This window comes from Equus caballus, chromosome 2 (assembly GCF_041296265.1).
Source record: "Equus caballus isolate H_3958 breed thoroughbred chromosome 2, TB-T2T, whole genome shotgun sequence".
Taxonomy (NCBI): Eukaryota; Metazoa; Chordata; class Mammalia; order Perissodactyla; family Equidae; genus Equus; species Equus caballus.
Genome location: NC_091685.1, coordinates 39,113,775 through 39,134,554, shown reverse-complemented (window position 1 = coordinate 39,134,554; position 20,780 = coordinate 39,113,775). Strand labels below are relative to the sequence as shown.

Sequence of the window (20,780 nt, the reverse complement as noted above, 5' to 3'; positions counted from 1 at the left end):
CGTGGTTACGGGCAGGGCAGCGCTCAGGAGCCACGGTGCTCAGGCTTCTGAAGCTGCGGGCTGGGAGGAGGCGAGGACACGCGGCATCTCCCCTCCGCCTCCAAGCCCTGGGATCCTCTTGGGAGCTTGGGGACGGGGCATTTTTCAGTGAGTGTGTTGGAATGAGGGTGGACCCTTGACACTTGGGCGCTGTCCTGGCCCAGGGGCTTGGCGCTGACCTCGCCCAGGACGAGTCCCTGAGGCACGTTCCACCACTCGACGTGGAGGCCAGCCTCGGGCCGAGAACAACACCCGTTCTCGCCAACTCCTAGAACTGGACAATTCCAGCAGGTCTTTCTTTGAACGGCCCTTCTGCGCCTCGTGCCTCCGCCCGAATTGCTCGCAGTCACTCCTGGAGGCACAGGGCTCTGTGTAGACTTGTGCTTTGTAATCACTGGCTGGATGAATGAATGAACGTTGTCTCTTTGGGGGCTCCTCTCTACCCCGCTCCTTACGTTCCACTCTCGTTCTGCACTGGGAGTCTCCATCCAGCTGTGCCCCATGAACCCCTGCTCCAAGGTGGACCTCGTGTCCAGGCCCCAACCCACCTTGACAGCTGAAGACCCCTTCTTCTTTCCAGAGCTCAGCTTCTCCCGTTTCTGACTCAGAGGGAGCCCCCTCGATTCCTTCTGCCATCTTCAGAGAGGAAATCCCCTTCCTGCCTCTCCATTCTTTCCAGCCAGGTCCTCCATCCCCGCCAGTGGTACCGACGTGGCTGTGTGGTTCTGCCAGCCCACCTCGCGTGTTCTGCCACTAAAAACAAACAAACAACAGCTGTTTTCCTGCTTTGCAGAAAAATTAATGGGTAGAACTATTCCTCCATGAGTCTTTTCCTTACATTTTGGGCACCTGCAAATAATCAAGAAAAAAAAGCAAGAAAAACAATCGAGTTAATATTTATTGTGGGTTGAGCAGGTACCACAAGCCAGGATCTGGACCTAAAGGGAATCATCTCATTGACTCTTCAGCACCTCATCCACAGCAGGGGCCCCGAGAGGGGGGATTGTAAATGTCGTTGCCGTTTTACAGACGGGGGAAGGCAATAGAGATGAGCTGACCGGCCCAAGGTCACGAGTCCTACAGCCGGGATTTGAGCCCAGGCAGGCTGGTCACAGAGCAGGCACGCTTAGCCTCATGCAAAACTGCCTCCTCAAAGAAATGCCGGCAGACACCCTGGGGACCAGCTGGGCACGTCTGGGTCTGCTGCACTCAAGGGCACACTTGTGTGGCTGGAGGTGATTTTATACCGCAAACTAATCCAATTCAACGTGGGGGACTTCCGGGTTAGTGCCATCCCTTTCAAGGGTGCCTGCTGACCCAACGCCTCCTGTTTCAGATTCCTTTGGCACCGACACTAGTGCGTTCACACATTTCTCCAAGAGTCTGTGCGAGGATGCTGTCTTCTCTACTCTGCTCAAAGTGCCGTGAAGTCAGAGCCTGGCATGCTCCACGTGCTGCAAAATGTTTGCTGAATGAATGACTGACAGGAAGAATGGGGGAAGAGAGGAAGGTTGTGCTAGAAGAGCTCCAAGTGGCAGCTGTGGGTGGAGCAAGCTGGTCTTCCTCACACCTCCAACAGCCAGCCGTTCATTCCACAGACGTCCACGGAGCATGATCGAGCCCGGCCCTGGCCTCACGGAGCCTACAGGCCAGAAGAGGAGAGGGACCTTAAACCAATACTCGTGGGACAGAGAGATGTTGGGGGCCAGGCTTACAGAACTCGGGCCTTGGGGGCCGGTGGGCCATGAGGGAGATTGGTGGGGTGTGCTGAAGTACAGAGGGGCCATGGGAGCAATGACGGGGCATGGAGACATCATCTAGTCAGGGAGGGCTTCCCTGAGGAAGGGGCATTTGGGCTGAGACCAGGACGCTGAGAGGGACTAGCCAGGACCAGGACCGGTGGGGAGGGAGGAGAGGGTGTCGGCCACAGGAGCAGCACGCGTGCGCCTCTGAGTTGGGAAGGAGTTTGGCAGATTTGTTAAAGGCCCAGAAAGGCGGTGTTTTCTCTTCCTTTTGCTGCTGCAATAAATGCCATGAACTTAGTGGCCCAGAGCGACACCAGTTCATTCTCTTACAGCTCGGGAGAGGTCCACAGTGCGTCCCCAGGGCTGTGACCCTTCTGGAGGCTCTAGTTTTCTTGCCTTTCCAGCTTCTGGGGAGACTGACGTTCCTTCACTCACGGCCCCTCCTCCGTTTCCAGAGCCGCCAGCTCAGCATCTTCTTTCCTCTCTGTCTCCCCCTCCCAGGGACCCTTCGGTCACAGTGGATAGTCTAGGATCATCCCCATCTCAAAATCCTCAATCACGTCTGCAAAGTTCCTTTTGAATGGAAACTAACATATTCACAGGTCCGGGGGACGAGGATGGCGACGTTCGGGGGCATGTTATTCACCTGGAGCCTGGATGCAAGGAGTTCTCTGCGCTCAACACGCGTTCCATTGCTCATCCCCAATCCGTCTCGTCCCTGCAGAGTTTCTGGATCAGTGGGGCTGGGGTGGGGCTGAGAAGCCACATTCTGACCGAGTTTCCAGGCGATGCTGATGCTGCTGGTCCAGGGAACACACTTTGGGAACCACTCCAGTAGGCTGAGCTACTCTTATCTTATTTGTGCAATTTCTTTAGAATAACAGAGTCAACAGTGAAAACGGAGCAAACATTTGGCCTGGATGCTCGCTAACGCGTCCTCCAGCCATAGCAGGCGCCCTGACTCCAGGATTTTATTACAAAGCACAAAGTGAGCAGTGCATTGCCAGGTGTGGGGACAGCAAAGTGTCATAGTCAAGAGCACTGACAAACGGACGTGCCTTAGGATTCCAGTTCCACCGCTCATGGGCTGTGTGACCTTGAAGAAGTTACCGTCCCTCTCTGAATCTCTTTCTATTGAATGGGTACAATGACAATCTCTAAACCAGATGAAAACGCTGAGCCCAGAGTTTGGTACAGACTAAATCCTGCATGAATGGTGGCGGCTGTTGGACATTCACAGACAGCGGGCATGATCAAGACAACACCAAAGCTACAGAGGACGGCCCAGACCTGGGGCAGAGTCTACCCATGTGCCAGCCGTTCCCTCTCCCAAGACATGAGGACGCTCTGACTGCGAGGACCCAGCACCATAGGGGTCAAGCCTGGGCGCCCCGGAGCTCTGCCCGTTGGCTGGGACGGGCCTGCCCCCTGGTGGCCAATTGACACCAAGGCACAGGTGACCACGGTTTCAGGTTCAGGTTCCTCTGTCTTGGGCGCTAACTCTGGGGAGCAGATGTGAAAATCATCCAAAACCACACTTTCCCCCCAGCCATTTTTTCTTTGTTCTCGGGAAACATCTGGAGGCTTGTGGTGAACTTGGTGTGCCGATGCCCGGAGAATTCATGCCTGAATTTGAAGGCCAAGCCTTATCGGTCCCTAAGCCCCAGTGGGGCTCACTTTGAGGTCCCAGCTCTGGCCAGACATTCGCTTGCCGGGCACCTCACTTCATGCCCCGGGCCTCGGGTTCTTCATCTGAGAAACGAGAGGACTCTGAGCTCCCTGGGGAGGTTGGGGTGGAACCCTAGGTTCCCCAGTTGCTCCTGGATCCGGCTGGTGTGCTGGGGTGGTTGTTTCCTGGCCTTGAGCTCCCTCAGCCGCTGGTGCAGGTGGAGCTCGGAACCCGGGTCCCTAACTCGTAGCTGGGGGTCTTCCCACCTCATGCCCCCTGGGGGAGTGGGAGAAAGGCCTCCTTCTCTGTCTGGTAGGAAACCCAAATGAAGGCGAAATTGCCCGGGATCTTTCTCCACAAGACACGAGCCCCACAGCCTCCAGGGCCAGACGGGGGATGAGGCAAGGGGTGCAGGCGGGGACCAGGGACACCTGGAAGGCACAGGACCCCAGTTCAGGAACAGCTGCCTCTCAGTTCATGCCAAGTGATGCCCTTTGAGGATGTAGGTTCAGTGTTGCTAGACCTTTCTTTATTCCCCTGAGGGATGTTGGAGAGTAAATTGTGATATAAAATCTGATTTTGACACTCCGGCCACAAATTTTATTTTTTAAAACATTGTCTCAAAACATGTCTGTGGGACACATTTGGCTTTGGGGACGCCACCCTGTGGCCTCTGAGACGGGGAAACAGTCTAGCATGGCATTCTGGCCTGACCCAGAACGGCCCTGATGAATCAGAAGAGAAACTGCCATCCTTCGCTCTTCCTGCCCTGAGACTGACCTTGGTTAGGGACCCGGCTCTGAAACTTGCTGGGGCTGGAATCCCCCTCATACCCCAACAACTCCGCACCACCAGGCGTAAAATCCCGAGTCCGTGAAGGCATTTGCAAACAGTCATTGACTGAGTATGTATGTGATTTTCCGTGAATAGAATTATATCGCATATGCTGTTCTGTACTTTTTTCTTTCACTCAAAGATGTAATGGTCTGAATCCTAACATGGCCCACCGACTTCCTACTTTTTTTTTTTATACCTGCTCCTTTCTCGTTCCTCCCAATCTCAGGAAGTCAAGTTCAAGCTCTAGAAGGCCCCCCGACTCCTCTCTTACCCTCACACTTCACCTTCACTCTAAGAGCGAGTCCTGCCGATTCCACCTCCAGGATATCCCCAAAGCTGTCCCCACGGCCACTCCAGCACAAGCCAGGATGCTCCACTGGGAGCAGCCAAGGGTCTCCCAGCTGGCATCTCTGCTTCCTTGTTAGCTCCCCCACAGAACATAATCCAACAGCAACCAGGGGGGGCTGGAAAACACACATCCAGTCATGTCACAGCCACACTCGCAAGCTTCCAGTGATGCCCTGGGAGGCCCCTGCCCTGGTGTCACCTCCCACCTCCCCAGCCTCATCTCCCGCCTCCCCCTGGTTCAAGATGACACAGTCCTCACCTCCCTTCCCTGGACCCTGCGCGGCAGCCAATTCTGGGCCCACAGGGCCCCCTGGCGGCCACGCAAGCAAGATAGTCTGGACAGTCAGACAAGGGATGAGGCCTGGAGGACGGTAGGAGAGCAAGGAGAGGATACCGGACTTGGAAAAGGCCTTGGCAGAGCCAAAGCTTAGGAGAAGACCAACAGTGTCGCTGTGAGAGAGGAAGATCTCATGGAGGCCCAGCTGGGATGGCGCCCGCTCGCTGGGTTGTGGAAATGGGGCTGGAACCGGAGAGCGGTTGGCATCAGGATGGGCCTGGAGCTCGTCTCCAGGGCCTCGCATCAGACCCACATCCATGTCTGTGCAGGAGAGGACGCTGGGCTGGTGTCTGGCTCAGTTATCAATGAACGTCCTGGGACCTGACCGAGTCACCTCCTTCCCCGAGAACGTCTCTTCTATCGGCAGAGACCTGGCGTGAGGGGCACCTGGAAAGAGATATGGCATCAAAACACTACACAGGGTGTTCAGTGACTCTAACAGGAAAGGGGGGAGTGGAGTTTTAGGGGCCAAGATGGGCCTGAGGATGACCTTGCAGTGTCCCAGCCCATGCCACGTGTCCACTTTTCCAAGGTGTGAAGAACCATGTCCCGGGAACAAGGGCGGGAAGAGTTCCAAGGTCGCCTCGATAATCATGCGCAGTGAGAAGGAGGGGAGCTGGGGTGGACCCAGTTACAGAGACTCAGGACCTGTGCTGTCCACTCGGAAGTTCAGGGGACGTCCTTCATTCCACTTTTCAAGGCCTCTGTGGCTTTTGTTGACTTGTTTTGGGCGGCGTTCCGGGAGGCAGTGTACGTGCCAAGCATAAACTGCAATTGTGACATGTCTGAGCAGACAACCAGCTCAGACGACTCCGGCTGGGTCTGCGGCCTGGGCTGGAGCCAGGGGCTGGAGCCCAGTCTCCTGGGTCTCACCATGGAGAGGCCTCCGGGCACTCCCCCTCCACCCCAGACCCCACATTCTCTGCCTAGTGTACCCCATCTTACAGGAAACACACTTAGGGTTCATCTGAATCCTGTATTTCTCTACACTCTGCCTATTTTTAGGTGTGTTGCTGACCCCACAATTCATCCTAAGAATTTTTCTGGCAAAGAAGCCATACAAATGGCCAACAGGTACATGAAAAGGTGTTCATCATCACCAACCATCAGGGAAATGCAAAGCAAACCCGCAGTGAGATATCACCTCACACCTGTTAGATGCCCATCATCAAAAAGACAAGAAATAACAAGTGTTGGCGAGGATACGGAGAAAAGGGAACACCTGCACCCTGTTGGTGGGGATGTAAATTGGCGTAGCCACTATGAAAAAATGGATGGAGCTTCCTCAAAAGATTAAAACTAGAACTACCATAGGATCCAGCTATCCCACTTCTGGGTATATATACGAAGGAAATGAAATCACTAACTTGAAAAGATATCTTCACCCCTATGCTCATATCTGCACCACATGTCCATATCTGCACCTCCATGTTCAGATCTGCACCCCCATGTTCAGATCTGCACCCCCAGGTTCACTGCAGCATTACTGACAACAGCCAACACATAGAAACAACTAAACGTTCTTTGATGGATGAGTGGATAAAGAAAATGTGGCACACATACACAATGGAATATTATTCAGCCATAAAAAGAAGGCAATTCTGCCATTTGTGACAACATGGATGAAACTGGAGGGCATTATGCTAACTGAACTTGGCTAGACGGAGAAAGACGAATACTGTATGATCTCACTCTATGTGGAATCTGAAAAAACTGAGCTCACAGATTCAGAGAACAGCTTGGTGGTTGCTAGAGGCAAAGGTGGGAGGATGGGGAAATGAAGGAAGGTGGGCAAAGGGCGCACACTATTTGTTATGAGATAAATAATTCATGAGGATGTGACGTACAGCATGGTGACTTCAGTTAATTACTGTAGCGTTTATTTGAAAGTTGCTAAGAGAGTAAATCTTAAAAGTTCTCATCACAAGAAAAAAGGTGATGGATGTTAACTAAACATTATGGCGATCGTTTTGCCATACACAGATGTAGCGAATCATCAAGTTCTACACCTAAAACCAATACAGTGTCATATGTCAATTATGTCTTAATAAAACTGGAAAACATTATTCTTGGAAAATATGCCAAAATAAAAGGGGGTGGAGCCAGCCTGGTGGTGTAGTGGTGAGGTTTGCGCATTCCACTTTGGCAGGTTTGCCGGTTCAGAATCCAGGTGTGGACCTGCACACTACTCATCAAGCCATGCTTTGGCTGCACCCCACGTACAAAATAGAGGAAGACTGGCACAGATGTTAGCTCAGGGACAATCTTCCTCACCAAAAAAAAGAAGAAAGAAAGAAAGAAAAGAAAGAAAAGAAAAGAAAAGGGGCAAGCTTTTACAATGGAAGAGACAAAAACAAATATTTGCCGTTAGGATTGATTTAGCTGTATAAACTCAGACCACCAACTGAGAAGGGGTAGGGAGGATGCAGCTGTGTTGCTGGGGCCAATCCTCACCAGTCAGACCATCCCGGGTGTGCTGGGATGGCGTGTACAGGATTCCAGAACAATATAAGGGGAAAAGAATCCTTGCCTAACTTCTCACCACTAGAGAAAACCATTGCTTTTATTTTGGGTAAACTTTCTTCTTAGATCAGCAGTTCTCAAATTTTTGGTCTCAGGACTCCTTCATAGACTTAAAATTTATCAAAGATCCCAGAGAGCTTGTGTTTATGTGGGTTATATCTATCAAAATTTACCATATTAATTAATCATATTAATTAAAGTGAAAAAATGTTAAACACATTTATTTTTGAAATTGAGCTCATAATAGTTTACAAAAATGTGAGATTTCAATTGTACATTATTTCTTGACTTTCACCACATAGGTGGTTGCCTTCACCCCCTATAGCCCCCCACCCCCTCTTCCTCTGGTGACCACTGAACTGTTTTCTTTGTCCATGTGTTTGTTTATATTTCACACGAGTGAAATCATCTGGTGTTTGTCTTTCTCAGTCTTGGCTTATTTTGCTTAGCATCATTCCCTCCAGATCCTTCCATGTTATTGCACACTGGGTGAATTCATCTTTTTCATGACCGAGTAGTATTCCATTGTATATATATACACCACATCTTCTTTATCCAATCATTGGTCAATGGGCACTTGGGTTGTTTCCATGTCTTGGCTATTGTGAATAGTGCTGCTATGAACATAGGGGTGCATATGTTACTTTGGATTGTTGATTTCAAGTTGTTTGGGTAGATACCCAGGAGTGGGATAGCTGGGTCATATGGTATTTCTATTTTTAGTGTTTTGAGGAATCTCCATACTGTTTTCCATAGTGGCTGCAGCAGTTTGCATTCCCACCAGCAGTGTGTGAGGGTTCCCTTCTCTCCACACCCTCTCCAACATTTGTTATTTTTAGTCTTAGTGATTATAGCCATTTTAACAGGTGTAAGGTGGTATCTTAGTGTAGTTTTGATTTGCATTTCCCTGATGGTTAGTGATGTTGAATATCTTTTCATGTGTTTATTGGCCATCTGTATATCCTTTCTGGAAAAACGTCTGTTCATCTCCTCTGCCCATTGTTTGATCAGGTTGTTTGTTTTTTTTATTGTTCATTTGTGTGAGTTCCTTATATATTGTGGAGATTGACCCCTTGTCAGATATATGATTTGCAAATATTTTTTCCCATTTGGTGGGTTGTCTCTTTGTTTTGATTCTAGTTTCTTTTGCCTTCCAGAAGCTCTTGAATCTGATGAACTCCCACTTGTTTATTTTTTCTTTTGTTTCTCTTGTCTTAAAAACTTATTTATTAATTCAATTAGGGCTGGTCCCACGGCTGAGTGGTTAAGTTCGAGCGCTCCACTTCAGTGGCCCAGGGTTTCACCCGTTCGGATCCTGGGCACAGACACGACACTGCTCATGAAGCCATGCTGAGGTGGCGTCCTACATAGGACAGCCAGAGACACTCACAACTAGAATATACAACTATGTCCTGGGGGTCTTTGGGGAGAAGAAGAAAAGAAAAAGAAGATTGGCAACAGATGTTAGCTCAGGTGCCAGTCTTTAAAAAAAAAAAAAGAAGTCCATGCTTAAAAAAAAGTTCAATTATATATAACACCACCAAACCCATTACATATGCATATAAATAACATTTTTTCAAACTATATTTATCAAAAGTAGTTATGTTTTCCAAAATCTAAAAAAATTTAGTATGAAGTGTGGCATTTAAAAAAACATAACAGCTTTATCGGAATATGGGTTCCATACTATACAATTCAACCATTGAAAGACAGTTCAGTGGTTTTAGTATATTCACAGAGTTGTGCATCCGTCACCACAATCAATTCTAGAACATTTTCGTTGCCCCCAAAGGAAGCTCTGTGCCCACTAACAGTCATCTCCCATTTCCTCCCCAAACTGCCAGCTCCTGACCACCGATCGAATTTCCATCTTTGCGGATTTGCCCGTTCGGGGTACTTCACATCCACGGAATCATACAAGAGGGGACCTTTGGTCAGGCACTTTTTTTTTTTTAATTGAGGGAAAATTCACATCACATAAAATTAACTATTAACCATAAATGAACTATTAACCATTTTCACCAATGCCGCTGTGGCGCTGTTTTCAATTTTAGAATCTCTTTAATATCTTCCTTAATAGCAGACAGGAGCTTTGTGGGGACCGTCTTCCTGAAGCACCTGCGGCCCTGAGGCGACGAGCAGAAGTGACAGCAGAAATCAAGTCTGTGCCATGTGGCTGGTGCGAAGCTCTGGGTCTCCATTCCCCAGGAGCTGGGGCCCCTGTGTGAATGCGACGGCTGTCCCAGGACACAGTGATAAGCAGGCTGGCCCTCAGGCTGGAGCCTGGAGATGGTCCGAGGGGCCGCGCTGCTGGATTGGGGGCCAGAGAATAGAGCTGGGACCCCCGAGGGCTGAGAACTGTCACCTTAAACCAGGAGTGTTGGGGAGCTATGGGGGCGCTGCTGGAACCAGGAGATACGGCTCTACTCACCAGCGTTGCTGCTGCCTTCGGAGCAGGAGATGGTGGTCATTCATCTGTCCGGGAGGCCTGGATGCTGAAGGAAATGAGTCAGGTGCACTGAGCTCAGGACCCTGAGAGGAGGGAAACATGTAGAGAAAGGTGGGTTCAGGGCCAAGGCCCCAGGGGAGCCTGGAAAGGAGGCAGAGAGGGCATCACCCCTGTTCACACACCACCTTTGCTGGCCCTTACCTGGGTAATGTACCAATTCAGGGAAACACTTTGCCTTTCCCTCGTGTAGGATCTTCTAGCCAGACTCAGGCCAAGGTAAGGCGCACAGAGAAGCGGGGGTGTGGGTGGAGGCCAGGTCTTGGTGGAGACGCCCCCAGAGCTCTGCTTCCTGAGACGGCAGCACTGGTGCTGGGCTCCAAGCATTCGAGAATGAAGGAGGGTCTGTGGCCTGGACCCGAGAATTCTTAGGCTCTAAGCCCTTGAGGCTTGCTGCCCAGCAGAGCGTGCGGGCGTCCTGGCCCAGGCAGAAGGGTGTGAGGGAGACGTGTTCTCTGAGGCCAGGTCTTCAGGGACACAGAGCTGTCGTCAGTGTGCACCTGACCTTCTAGTGATTTCCCGTCTGGGCACACCCAGCCCCCTGTCCCCTCACACCCCTGGGGAGGGTCCCCCTTGCTCTCCTCAAGTACCAGACTCTGCAGGAGGCCTGAGATGGGGATGAAATGACGGTGCCCCTCGGCCGAAGGCCCTGCCTTTCCACCTGAGCTCCTTCAGAGCTGCCCCAAAAGAATTCTGGAAAGTGGTGGTTCTCCCACGAGGACACAGAGCCTTGCTGGGAACGCAGAGCAGCCAGGCCTGGACTCTTCCAAGACCTTGCTCAGCGTTCTGCATCCACTTAATCCTGAAGCAGATTTGAGGTTTAGAGGCCATTTCAGGCATGCCTTATTGGATCAGAAATGCTCTGTCACAGGACATCACAGCTGTCCATCCAGGGAAGCCCCGCACTGGGGACAAGAGTGGTGGACTGGGGTTCAGCAGGCCTGGGTTCTGTCTTGATCGGCCACTTTTTAAGTCTGTGGCTCTTGTGCCAATTGTTTGTCCTTCGTGGCCTCTGTGTCTGAATAATCACAGGACAGCATCAAAGTTCGCGGCAGCCTTGCTTGACTCTGGCTGGAAAATCCTACTCGGGAAAGGCCAGGTGTTTCCCCGAATTGGCAGGCGCTAGACTTTCAGCCCCGGCATCGTTGGTTTGAAAGTTCAGTCCCTTTCAACTCTGGGCTTACTAGATTGGTCATAGAAAAATGTATTTTCCTCTCTCCATCCTCTACTCTCTCATCTGTGCACACCCCAGACTGGACCTGACCTCGCTGAGTCCCAGGCTCTTTTTTTTTTTTGGAGGAAGATTAGCCCTGAGCTAACTGCTGCCAATCCTCCTCTTTTTGCTGAGGAAGACTGGCCCTGAGCTAACATCCGTGCCCATCTTCCTCTACTTTATATGTGGGACGCCTACCACAGCATGGCTTGACAAGTGGTGCCATGTCTACACCCAGCACCCGGGCTGGTGAACCCCGGGCCGCCGGAGCCGAACGTGCGCACTTAACCGCTGCACCACCAGGCCGGCCCCTCCCAGGCTCTTTTTAAATGTATGTGTCCTCTTTTTCTTCCCTCAAGGAAGGTTGTTAAATTCTCTCTCTTTATCTCTTGAATTCACTGTAGGTTGGCTCTTGCTTTTCCAAAATGAGGATGCCTTTATTTTCATCACTGGTCAAGGAGAAAGAATGATAGTAGGAAATGTTCAATAAAATACAGAAAAGTTGGGCGGATTTATAACTCAAATTCCCACCATATTACCGTAACCATTTCTCTCACTTTAATGATCATCTTCTGGATGTCTCGGCACGCAGATCCAAGATGTCCACAAACACAAATGACAGCATTCCGTGAGGACGGGGCCCATGTGACTTTCACTCCTTATTCTCTGCCTAGGCCAGCCAAAAGTCTTGGGATAGGAGAATATGGGACCACTGGGTAAAAGCCATCATTCGGAGATGATGCTAAAGCTGCACTTGAGGGGCCGGCCCGGTGGCGCAGCGGTTAAGTTCGCACGTTCCGCTTCTCGGCGGCCCGGGGTTCGCTGGTTCGGATCCCAGGTGCGGACATGGCACTCCTTGGCAGCCATGCTGTGGTAGGCGTCCCACGTATAAACTAGAGGAAGATGGGCACGGATGTTAGCTCAGAGCCAGGCTTCCTCAGCAAAAAGAGGAGGACTGGCAGTAGTTAGCTCAGGGCTAATCTTCCTCAAAAACAAAACAAAACAAAACAAACAAACAAAAAAGCTGCGCTTGAGACCCTGAGGGCCCTGCACCCACCCTCTCCCCACAGGACCCTCGCTGAGCCCTGCGTGACTCCCAGGTGCAAGAATCCCCTGAGGGATGGAAACCTGCTGTGACCTCAGGGGAGGGGAAGGGGTCAGGGGGCCCTCCCTCCCCACAGCCCCTCCCTCACTCCCAAGCGCCCCTGGGCCCACTTCTGGAAAGATCAGACCTCGTGGGTTCCGGGACACCTTCTCCGCAGTAGTCCCGCAGGCTCACATTCCCCATCTCCCAGAGATGCTTAAAGGGGGAAAATGTGTGAAGAAAAGGGTTGAAGACGTCCCAGAGGAAGTGACACCAGCAAGGAACGTCACATTAATGGAACTCCAGGCGATATTTCATGACATTGCAAGCACAAAGGATCAGATGTGGGAAGCCCGTCCACAAACATAGAAAGGAGTTTGACAGTTCGTCAAAGCACAGAGGCATGCTGGCTCCCTGTCTCAGTCATGCCTGGAGAGGAAGGCAATCGCTGCTCAAACTACTAAGTTTTTAACAAAAAAATAAAGCACTTGAATTCTCAATGTTTTAAATTACGGTGTATTAAATAAATATTAGTTTCACTGTTTCTTCATTTCCCAATGCGTGTATAACCACAGTAAGAGAGCTCTTACTTATTTAACGGTCGGTCACAGGATGATCCTAACCTCTAACTGGGTTATTCAGAGTGCCGTGCAGTTTCGGCTTGCGCAGTGCTGTCTACCATCCTGAACCACTGTGGTCAAGGGACGGGTCGGCCTGCGTTGAGTTTATTTTTCAGCTTCATGTTTTTTGTCGGCCTCAATAGCACGTAAGGTCTGCGCATGAGAGAACCTGGGAGCAGGACTGTGTTGTATTCACTGGATGTTTCCCTGTCACCCAGAGTGGCAGTCCACACACCTCGGCACCCGGCAAATACTTTTTTCTTTTTAATTGGAGAACAATCTCCAAATATAATTGCGTATATTTAAAGTGTGCAAGGTGATGATTTGATATATGTACACGTTGGGGACTGATTACCAAATCAAGATAATTAACACATCATCACCTCACATGGTTAATCGTTTTTGTGTGGTGAGAATGCTTAAAATCTACTCTCAGCAACTTTCAACTTTACAATACCTTTTTGTGTGTGTGAGGAAGATTGGCCCTGAGCTAACATCTGTGCCAATCTTCCTCTATTTTGCATGTGGGGCTCGACCACAGCATGGCTTGATGAGTGGTGTGTACGTCTGTGCCCAGGATCCGAACCTTCTAACCCTGGGCCGCCGAAGTGGTGCACGTAAACTTAAACTATGCCACCGGGCCAGGCCTACAATGGCACTTGTTAACCGTAGTCACCGTGCCATACATTAGATCCTCAAAAAGACATCCGCAGCCCCATGTCACTGCAGCGTTACTCACGACAGCCAAGACATGGAAACAACTAAATGTCCTTTGATGGATGAATGGATAAAGAACATGTGGTATATATACACAATGGCATATTATTCGGCCATAAAATAGGGAAGGAAATCCTGCCAATTACAACGACATGGATGAATCTGGAGGGCATGATGCTAACTGAAAGAAGCCAGACAGACAAAGATGAATACTATATGGTATCATTTATATGTGGAATCTAAAAAAAACTGATTTCACAGAAACGGACAGTAGAATGGTGGTTGCCAGGGGCTGGGGGGAGGGGAAACGGGGTGATGCAGGTCAAAGGGTACAAGTTCTCAGTTCTAAGAAGAAGAAGTAAATGAATCAAGGAGAGAAGTGTGAGGGGGCCGTGTCAGGTACTGGGGATTGGGGAGCGTCAGGTGGGCTGGAGACTTCCCGGCAAACGGGCGCGCAGTCTCCACCCCCAGGCTCCTGGCAGTCCTCAGCGCTGGACGTTAGAGGATTTTTCCCACAAGGGGGAGGGTCAGTGCCCCAAAGATCACTGCGGGGTCCCTGTGCTCCTCCTTCATTCTGCTGGAAAGTGGCGGACAGCCTGATGGGCCCTGGTTTCACTTTCATGTACTACGGCCTTCCTACGGCTCACAGGAGGAGATTGGGGGTCCCTTGGATGACAGGGGCACAGTGCCAGACCTCATTCTTGCTCATTTCCTCCTGAAAAGCACAATTCTTAAAGTCCAAAGAGGCTGTGATGAGGGAAGAGGCTGAACTGCAAAATTCCCAAAGGGCATCCACTTCCGCGGCTTAAATGCCCAGGCTGTACCACGTATTTGCTGCATCAGCGTGGGCGGGTCCCTCTCCCCAGCCCAGCCCTGGCTTCACCAGCATACAAAATGAGGAAACTAGCAGCAAACTTTGGATTTTCTGTGAAGGTTATTGGAGTCAGTGGATGAAAGTTGCTTGCCCGATGGTGTTCAATAAACAGAGGTGTTTACGGTTTTCCTTGTTAATGATTTCCCTCTACTTCAGCTCATTAATAAAGGTGATTGCCTGGGAATTAAAGAGTCTATTGAGTACAATCCAGTTTAACCCACTTTTACGCAAAGGCCATTTATATGGAGGGTAGAAATGTGGCGAAAGGAAACTTCTGGAGAGATACCAAGATGGAGAACATCCTTCAAAGAGTCCTGGCCCTGGTGGCCAGTGGTAGATAAGAATTGCTTGGGCATCACCTTAAGTGGGGGAAGAGAAAGGCATGGAGAATTCTTTGCAGGTGGACATCCTTGCTTTCTTTGTGTCCTGAAACTTCAAAAGAGTCCACGTGTGATCCAGCCCAGGGTAGGAGTTGTCCCTGAACGTGGCAGATCCTTAAATACTAAATATAGCTTCTGAGTTTTGTGGGGGGAAGGTGTTGGTGTCCGTGCACCACGCTTAATAGGAAGAGAAAAACAAAATTTTACTTCTAGGCCTCATGGTGTGTCTTTGATCAGAATTTCTGTGTCGAAGGAGCTTGGGGGCGGGAGGGGGTTTTTTGAAGCTGCATTTCTCTCTAAGTTTGAGGAAATGTTCATTATCAACATATTCTTGGAAAAGGGCCAATGGGATTATGGTTAGGCTCCCAAGGCCCCTGGAAAATGGCTGGGGCTAACTGCTGTCTGGGAAGTGTCCTCTGCGGGAAGAACACTGACCCTAAAAGAAAATGTCCCCCAGTAGCAGCTGCCACGGTGATGACAGGGCTACCTGCAACTGACCCAGGTTTATTTCTCTCCCTGGCTCCAAGATCCCCGAGTCCACAGCATCCCCCCTCAGTGGCTTTCAGACTTGGAGATGTCTGACTTCCCAGGGCTGGCGCCTCTCCCTCCGCTCATATTCTTGGATTTGGTCTTCTCAAGCCACTTTGCTGAGCTGATCCCATCTTTCTGGGGGGAAACACCCTTTTCCTTCTGGGAGGGATGGAAGACACTCTCTCTCCCTGCCCTGAAGGATGACACTGTCTCCACTTCAGCCCCTCCCCTTTTCATTTCTAAACTCCACCCGGAGAAAAGTCTTGCAATCTCCCTCCTCCCCAAGGAAAAAACTCCACACAGCCATGCCCCACATAACGATGTTTCGTCAACGACAGACCGCATCTACGACGGTGGTCCCATAAGATTAGTACCACACAACCTAGGTGTGCCGCAGGCTGTGCCATCCAGCTCTGCGTAAGTTCACTCCATGATGCTCGCACGACGACAACATTATCTTATGACGGATTTCTCAGAACTGAATACAAGAAGACGTTTATTTTATTTTCTTTGGGGATGACACCACTGTCTTCGTGGAGCTGTTTTCACTCTGGAACATTTTGATGATTTTGATGTGGCCGACAGTCCCCAACAATGATGCTTTCAGGTTTTGTTCTGTCTATCTAATGTCGGAAGTGGATTAAACCCTCCCGTTTCACACTCAGGGCTGTGACTGTCCCACATCAGTGAAACAGTGGTGTCTGTGGAGTGAACCCATCAAAGTCCCTGACACCCCCCTCCCCCTCGTCCTTAATTCTTTCTCTTTTCTGAACGGATCTCTGATTCAATCAATTCATCTGGAGAAAGGCGAAGACCCAATCAGGATTAACTGGATGGAGATTCAGGGATCTAATCAGGTGTCGCTTTCCAATTGGAGGTTAGTAGTTGCAAAGGGGAAGATGTGATCAGAAAGGTGTATATAAGTCTCAGGCACCGAAGAAGAGATGCAGAATCCTCACACCCTGGGGTCTCCAGCAGGTCTGAGATCTGAGCGCCCAGCACTCGCTGTCAGAGCTGGTAAGTTACCGACCTCAGCTGAGGGCTCCCCCATCTGACCTAGGCTGCCAGTCTCCATAGCGACCAGCAGCCCAAGACAGCGCAGAAAGTTTTCCTTTTTCTTTCTTTTCCTCTAAATGGCTTTGGTTTTGCCTCTAGAGGCATTCTTGCCTTAATCCCAAACACTTTGATTTGTGCTTTGGTTTAGATCATTTTTAAATGTCTTAACCGAGAAGATTTTTTTTTAAAGAAAAACATCTAACTGGAGGTTTATTTCTTGACATTTTAAATATTTAGTTTATGCACTTCGATTGTAGCTCACATAGTTCGTGGTTTTGTGATTTTACTAGTTAGGCTTCCTTATTAACTAAAAGCTTGAAAACATTTCATATGATATTTTTAGAGCGGCATCTCTTTGGCATGTGAACTATTTTTCCCCTGAACTCCTCCTCAAAGTGGTAATTCTAACACATGTAAAGAGATAATGCATAGAAATTGGTGTTTTCCGTTGCTAACTTCCAAATTCTAGATCCTACTGTTTGTTACACGGCTTTTACAATTTCTCATTCAAAATTTTTAAAGTGAAAACGAATGGCATTCATTTTAGGGGTATCTCCTTAATCTCTCCCAGCCGGGTTAACTGGGGACTGAGAATGTAGGCTGTGCTGGGCCATGTGATGCTCCCATTCCCATTGTTTTAGGGTCTTGAATAACGGTCTGAAAGTTTTCCCCCCAAAAGGTGGGGCTCAGCTTTCAGGCTCCTAGGCACCCACTTTACCGTGGGGCTGGGATTAAGTGAAGCCGTGGGTGGACATGGATGGGCTGGTGGTTGGCCTTTCACTTCCTTGGGACACTTGTCCTGGTGCCAGAGGGACAGAGCTATGGCTTTGTGGCCACTGAGCCCGGAGTGGAGTTGGGGTAAACTGAGGCTCTTCCACCATTGCCAGGGCAGGACCCTGAGTGGGTTCCTCTGAAGGGTGGGGGGACCCACGATGGGCTGCCTCACGCTTGGCCTGAGCAGGAAGCCTTGTTCCCTGGACGTTTCTGCAGGATTTCTTCTGGAGCAGATTCAGGATGAGTGTCCGGGTCCCACCCAGACTCCTGGAACTGGCAGGTCAGAGCCTGCTGAGGGACGAGGCCTCGGCCATCGCAGCTCTGGAGTTGCTGCCCCCCGAACTCTTCCCACCACTGTTCATGGAGGCCTTCAATGGGAGACACACAAAGACCCTGAAGGCGATGGTGCAGGCCTGGCCCTTTGCCCGTCTCCCTCTGGGGGGCCTGATGCAGACGCCTCACCAGGAGATCTTACAAGCCGCGCTTGATGGGCTCGATGTCCTGCTTGCCCAGAAGGTTCGCCCCAGGTAAGGCTGATCCAGGTAGCCTGGTAGGGTCCTGAGCCTCCCAGAAGAGGCAGCTGGCATCAGAGAGCACGGAAGGCCAGGGGGTGGACCAGAGGCTTCTGATGATGCCAGTCAAGAAGCTAGACGCCTTGGCCTTGCTGAGCTCACTTTGGGAATGCCTTCCGGAAGTGGAGGGCTGCTTAAGATGCAGGCCACCTGAAAGAGCATGCGCCCGCCTCCTCCCGGATACTTAAAGGTGCTGGAGGTGGAGACCAGGAAGGATGGAAGGGGAAGGGGGGGTGGGGAAATGTAAGGCAGAGGGAAGAGGGCAAGGGAGCAGCCGACGTCCAGGATGTGAAATAAAACACAAGTGGGGGTCTGATTGTTGCCTAAATTCTGCAACTCGTGGCCTCACTCTGCATTGAGCTTAAAGCATCTCAGCCAATCTCTGGTTTTTCCCCCCAGGAGGTGGAAACTGCAGGTGCTGGATTTACGGAACGGTGGTCAGAACTTCTGGAGCCTGTGGTCTGGAGCCGGGGTCCACATGTGCTCACCGATGGGACCAGGGGCTGAGGACAGTTCAAGGTCGAAGCAGCCCTTGGCTCCCTTGAAGGTGTTCGTAGACCTTTGCCTCAAGGAAACGACCCTGGATGAATTCCTCACCTACCTCATTACGTGGGTCAAGCAGAGAGAAGGTTGGCTACATCTGTGCTGTAAGAAGCTGAGGATTTTCGCCATGCCCATCCAAAATATTGAGAAGGTCTTGAATATGGTGCAGCTGGACTGCATCCAGCAGGTGGAAGTCAACTGCCCCTGGCAGCTGTCCACCCTGGGAGTGTTTGCTCCTTACCTGGGCCGGATGAGTAACGTGCAGAGACTCCTTCTCGCCCACATCCACGCGGCCGCCTCCGAGGAGGAGGAGCGGCAAGTCGCCCACTTCAGCTCTCAGGTCCTCAGGCTGCACCACCTCCGGGGGCTCTATATAGACTCTCCTTCCTTCCTCGAAGGCTGCCTGGACCAGATGCTCAGGTGAGCGGTGGTGCCACTGGCAGGGTAACTGAACGTGACTCTAGAATGTCAAATGCATTGTCTCGTTTGCTGCTCTATCCTAAAGTGTGGTATCGCATACTCACCAAATAAAGGTAGAGGGACAAACTGTCAGAGAGGCTATGGAAAGGGCACGCTTGCAGCAATATATGGGGGAGCTCAGACCTAGCGAGGGTGGGTTTGTGAATTCTTCTTTAGGAAGTGGTGTCTAAGTTGAGATGACGTAGAAAAACAGATGAGGGCGGAGGGCATCGAAGAGCGGAAGCTGCATCAGACCCGAGCATTGCCAAAGGTAGGCTTTGTGTTCACAAGCTTTGTGAACACGAATGAGCCTGGCCCAGACTCCCCATCTGTAAAAGGTTGTTTTGTGCCCCAGGTAAGGTCAATAATATAGGGGAAATGCATGATTCTGGAGATGATGGAAAGGGAGCTGGAGCGAAAAGGATGATAAAAATGGCAGATGATTTGGTGATGACGCAGGGACGTGAGTGAACCCCTGCAGACTGGCGACCCCAGCCGATGTTGCGGGATTCTGCCCACATTTGTGTTTTGTGCATGGCTCCCACTGGCTTTGCCTGGCCAGGAGACAGGGGCGCCTAGAGCCCAAGCAGTGGCTTGAAGGAAGCTCAAGGTGAGAGCATTTTTGGTCTTGTGTCCCAGTATTAAAATTCAATGATGCCCACACTTGGTTGAGATGCTGGTGTCAGGTTCTCTTCTGAGCATGTTCTAGCACATTCCGTTATCTTCATTCATCCTCATAAGTGGAGTATGTTGTACTCAGCTTGACAGATGAGGAAAGGGAGCTTCAGAGATTTTGTGAACTTGACCCAGTCAGACAAGCAAAGGTGAAAGGACCCGGCCTAAAGTGAGACTGGGCACCCTGGTCATTGACCTTCATCAGACGGTCAGAGTGACCTTGGGCTTGGGCAAGTCGTCTCCCACCTTGAGGCCACCTGCCACCCCCATTCCCCAGACCTAACCGCTCAGTTTCTCCCCAGGTGCCTGAAGACCCCCTTGGAGACCCTCTCATTAACTAACTGCCATCTTACGGAATCAGACTTGACACACCTGTCCCACTGCCTGAACATCAGTCAGCTACAGAACCTGGATCTGAGTGGCATCAGCCTGACCTATTTGAGTCCTGAGCCCCTCCAAATCCTGCTGGAGAAAGTTGCAGCCACCCTCCAGAACCTGGACTTGGATCAGTGTGGGATCGCGGACTCCCATCTCGAGGCCATCCTGCCTGCCCTGAGCCACTGCTCCCAGCTCAGGACCTTCAGCATGTGTGGGAACCCCCTCTCCATGGCCGTCATGGGGAGGCTGCTGCGCCACACCGACGGGCTGCGCCGATTAAGGCTGGAGGTGTATCCTGCCCCTCTGGAGAGTTACAGCCCCTGGGGGGCTCTCCACCTGGGCAGACTTGCCTGGTTTAGGGCTGAGCTGATAGAGATTCTGAGGGACTTAGGACGGCCCAGGACTGTCTGGCTTAGCACGAGCCCCTGTCCTCACTGTGGCAACAAGACATCCCATGACTTGGAGCCCATTCTGTGGCCCTGTTATATGCCTGCCTAGTTGGGTGCATCCATCAAAAGCTTTCTTCTGGGCACCTGAAAACTGAAATCTAGGTACATTGTGAAGAGATCACAGACCCATAGTTTCAGACATCTGCTGCTCGACATGAATGGAACAAGAAAAGGTGGTCCAGGCGGGGTGCGGGATGCAGGGGGTCAAAGTTGACTCAGAGAATTGACGGAATCCTCCGGGACATGTGTCCCATAGAGTCAGAAGTATGAATCTGAATTTCTGGAGGGGGATTCGGGCCTGAGACGTACATGTGGGAATTCCTGCTGGGTGGATAGTTGTAAAGAAGCAGCCAGAGCTAAAGAGAACCTCAATGTAAACCGTCTGGTGTCCTCTATGATTTATGAATCTGTTTTCCCAGTTTACACCTCAGGAATCTCCAGTTACTGATGG

The 20,780-nt window shown here is 50.7% G+C and overlaps 1 protein-coding gene across 1 annotated transcript; it reads left to right on the top strand.

Moving 5' to 3' along the window:
- The first annotated feature begins 17,478 nt into the window (after positions 1-17,478).
- Positions 17,479-20,378, top strand: LOC100055371 (melanoma antigen preferentially expressed in tumors-like). The gene is made up of 3 exons (XM_005607616.3): positions 17,479-17,780; positions 18,225-18,788; positions 19,805-20,378. Exons 1-3 carry the CDS (start codon positions 17,494-17,496, stop codon positions 20,376-20,378), a joined length of 1,425 nt encoding a protein of 474 aa, XP_005607673.3. The 5' UTR covers positions 17,479-17,493.
- The last annotated feature ends 402 nt before the right edge of the window (positions 20,379-20,780 follow it).

What these genes read in the sequence shown, in the direction of transcription:
- LOC100055371 (XM_005607616.3), top strand. Translation starts at nt 17,494, where the DNA reads ATGAGTGTCCGGGTCCCACCCAGACTCCTGGAACTGGCAGGTCAGAGC. An exon ending in GCCCAGAAGGTTCGCCCCAG is followed by an intron (nt 17,781 to 18,224) that starts GTAAGGCTGATC and finishes TTTTCCCCCCAG; the next exon opens with GAGGTGGAAACTGCAGGTGC. An exon ending in TGCCTGGACCAGATGCTCAG is followed by an intron (nt 18,789 to 19,804) that starts GTGAGCGGTGGT and finishes GTTTCTCCCCAG; the next exon opens with GTGCCTGAAGACCCCCTTGG.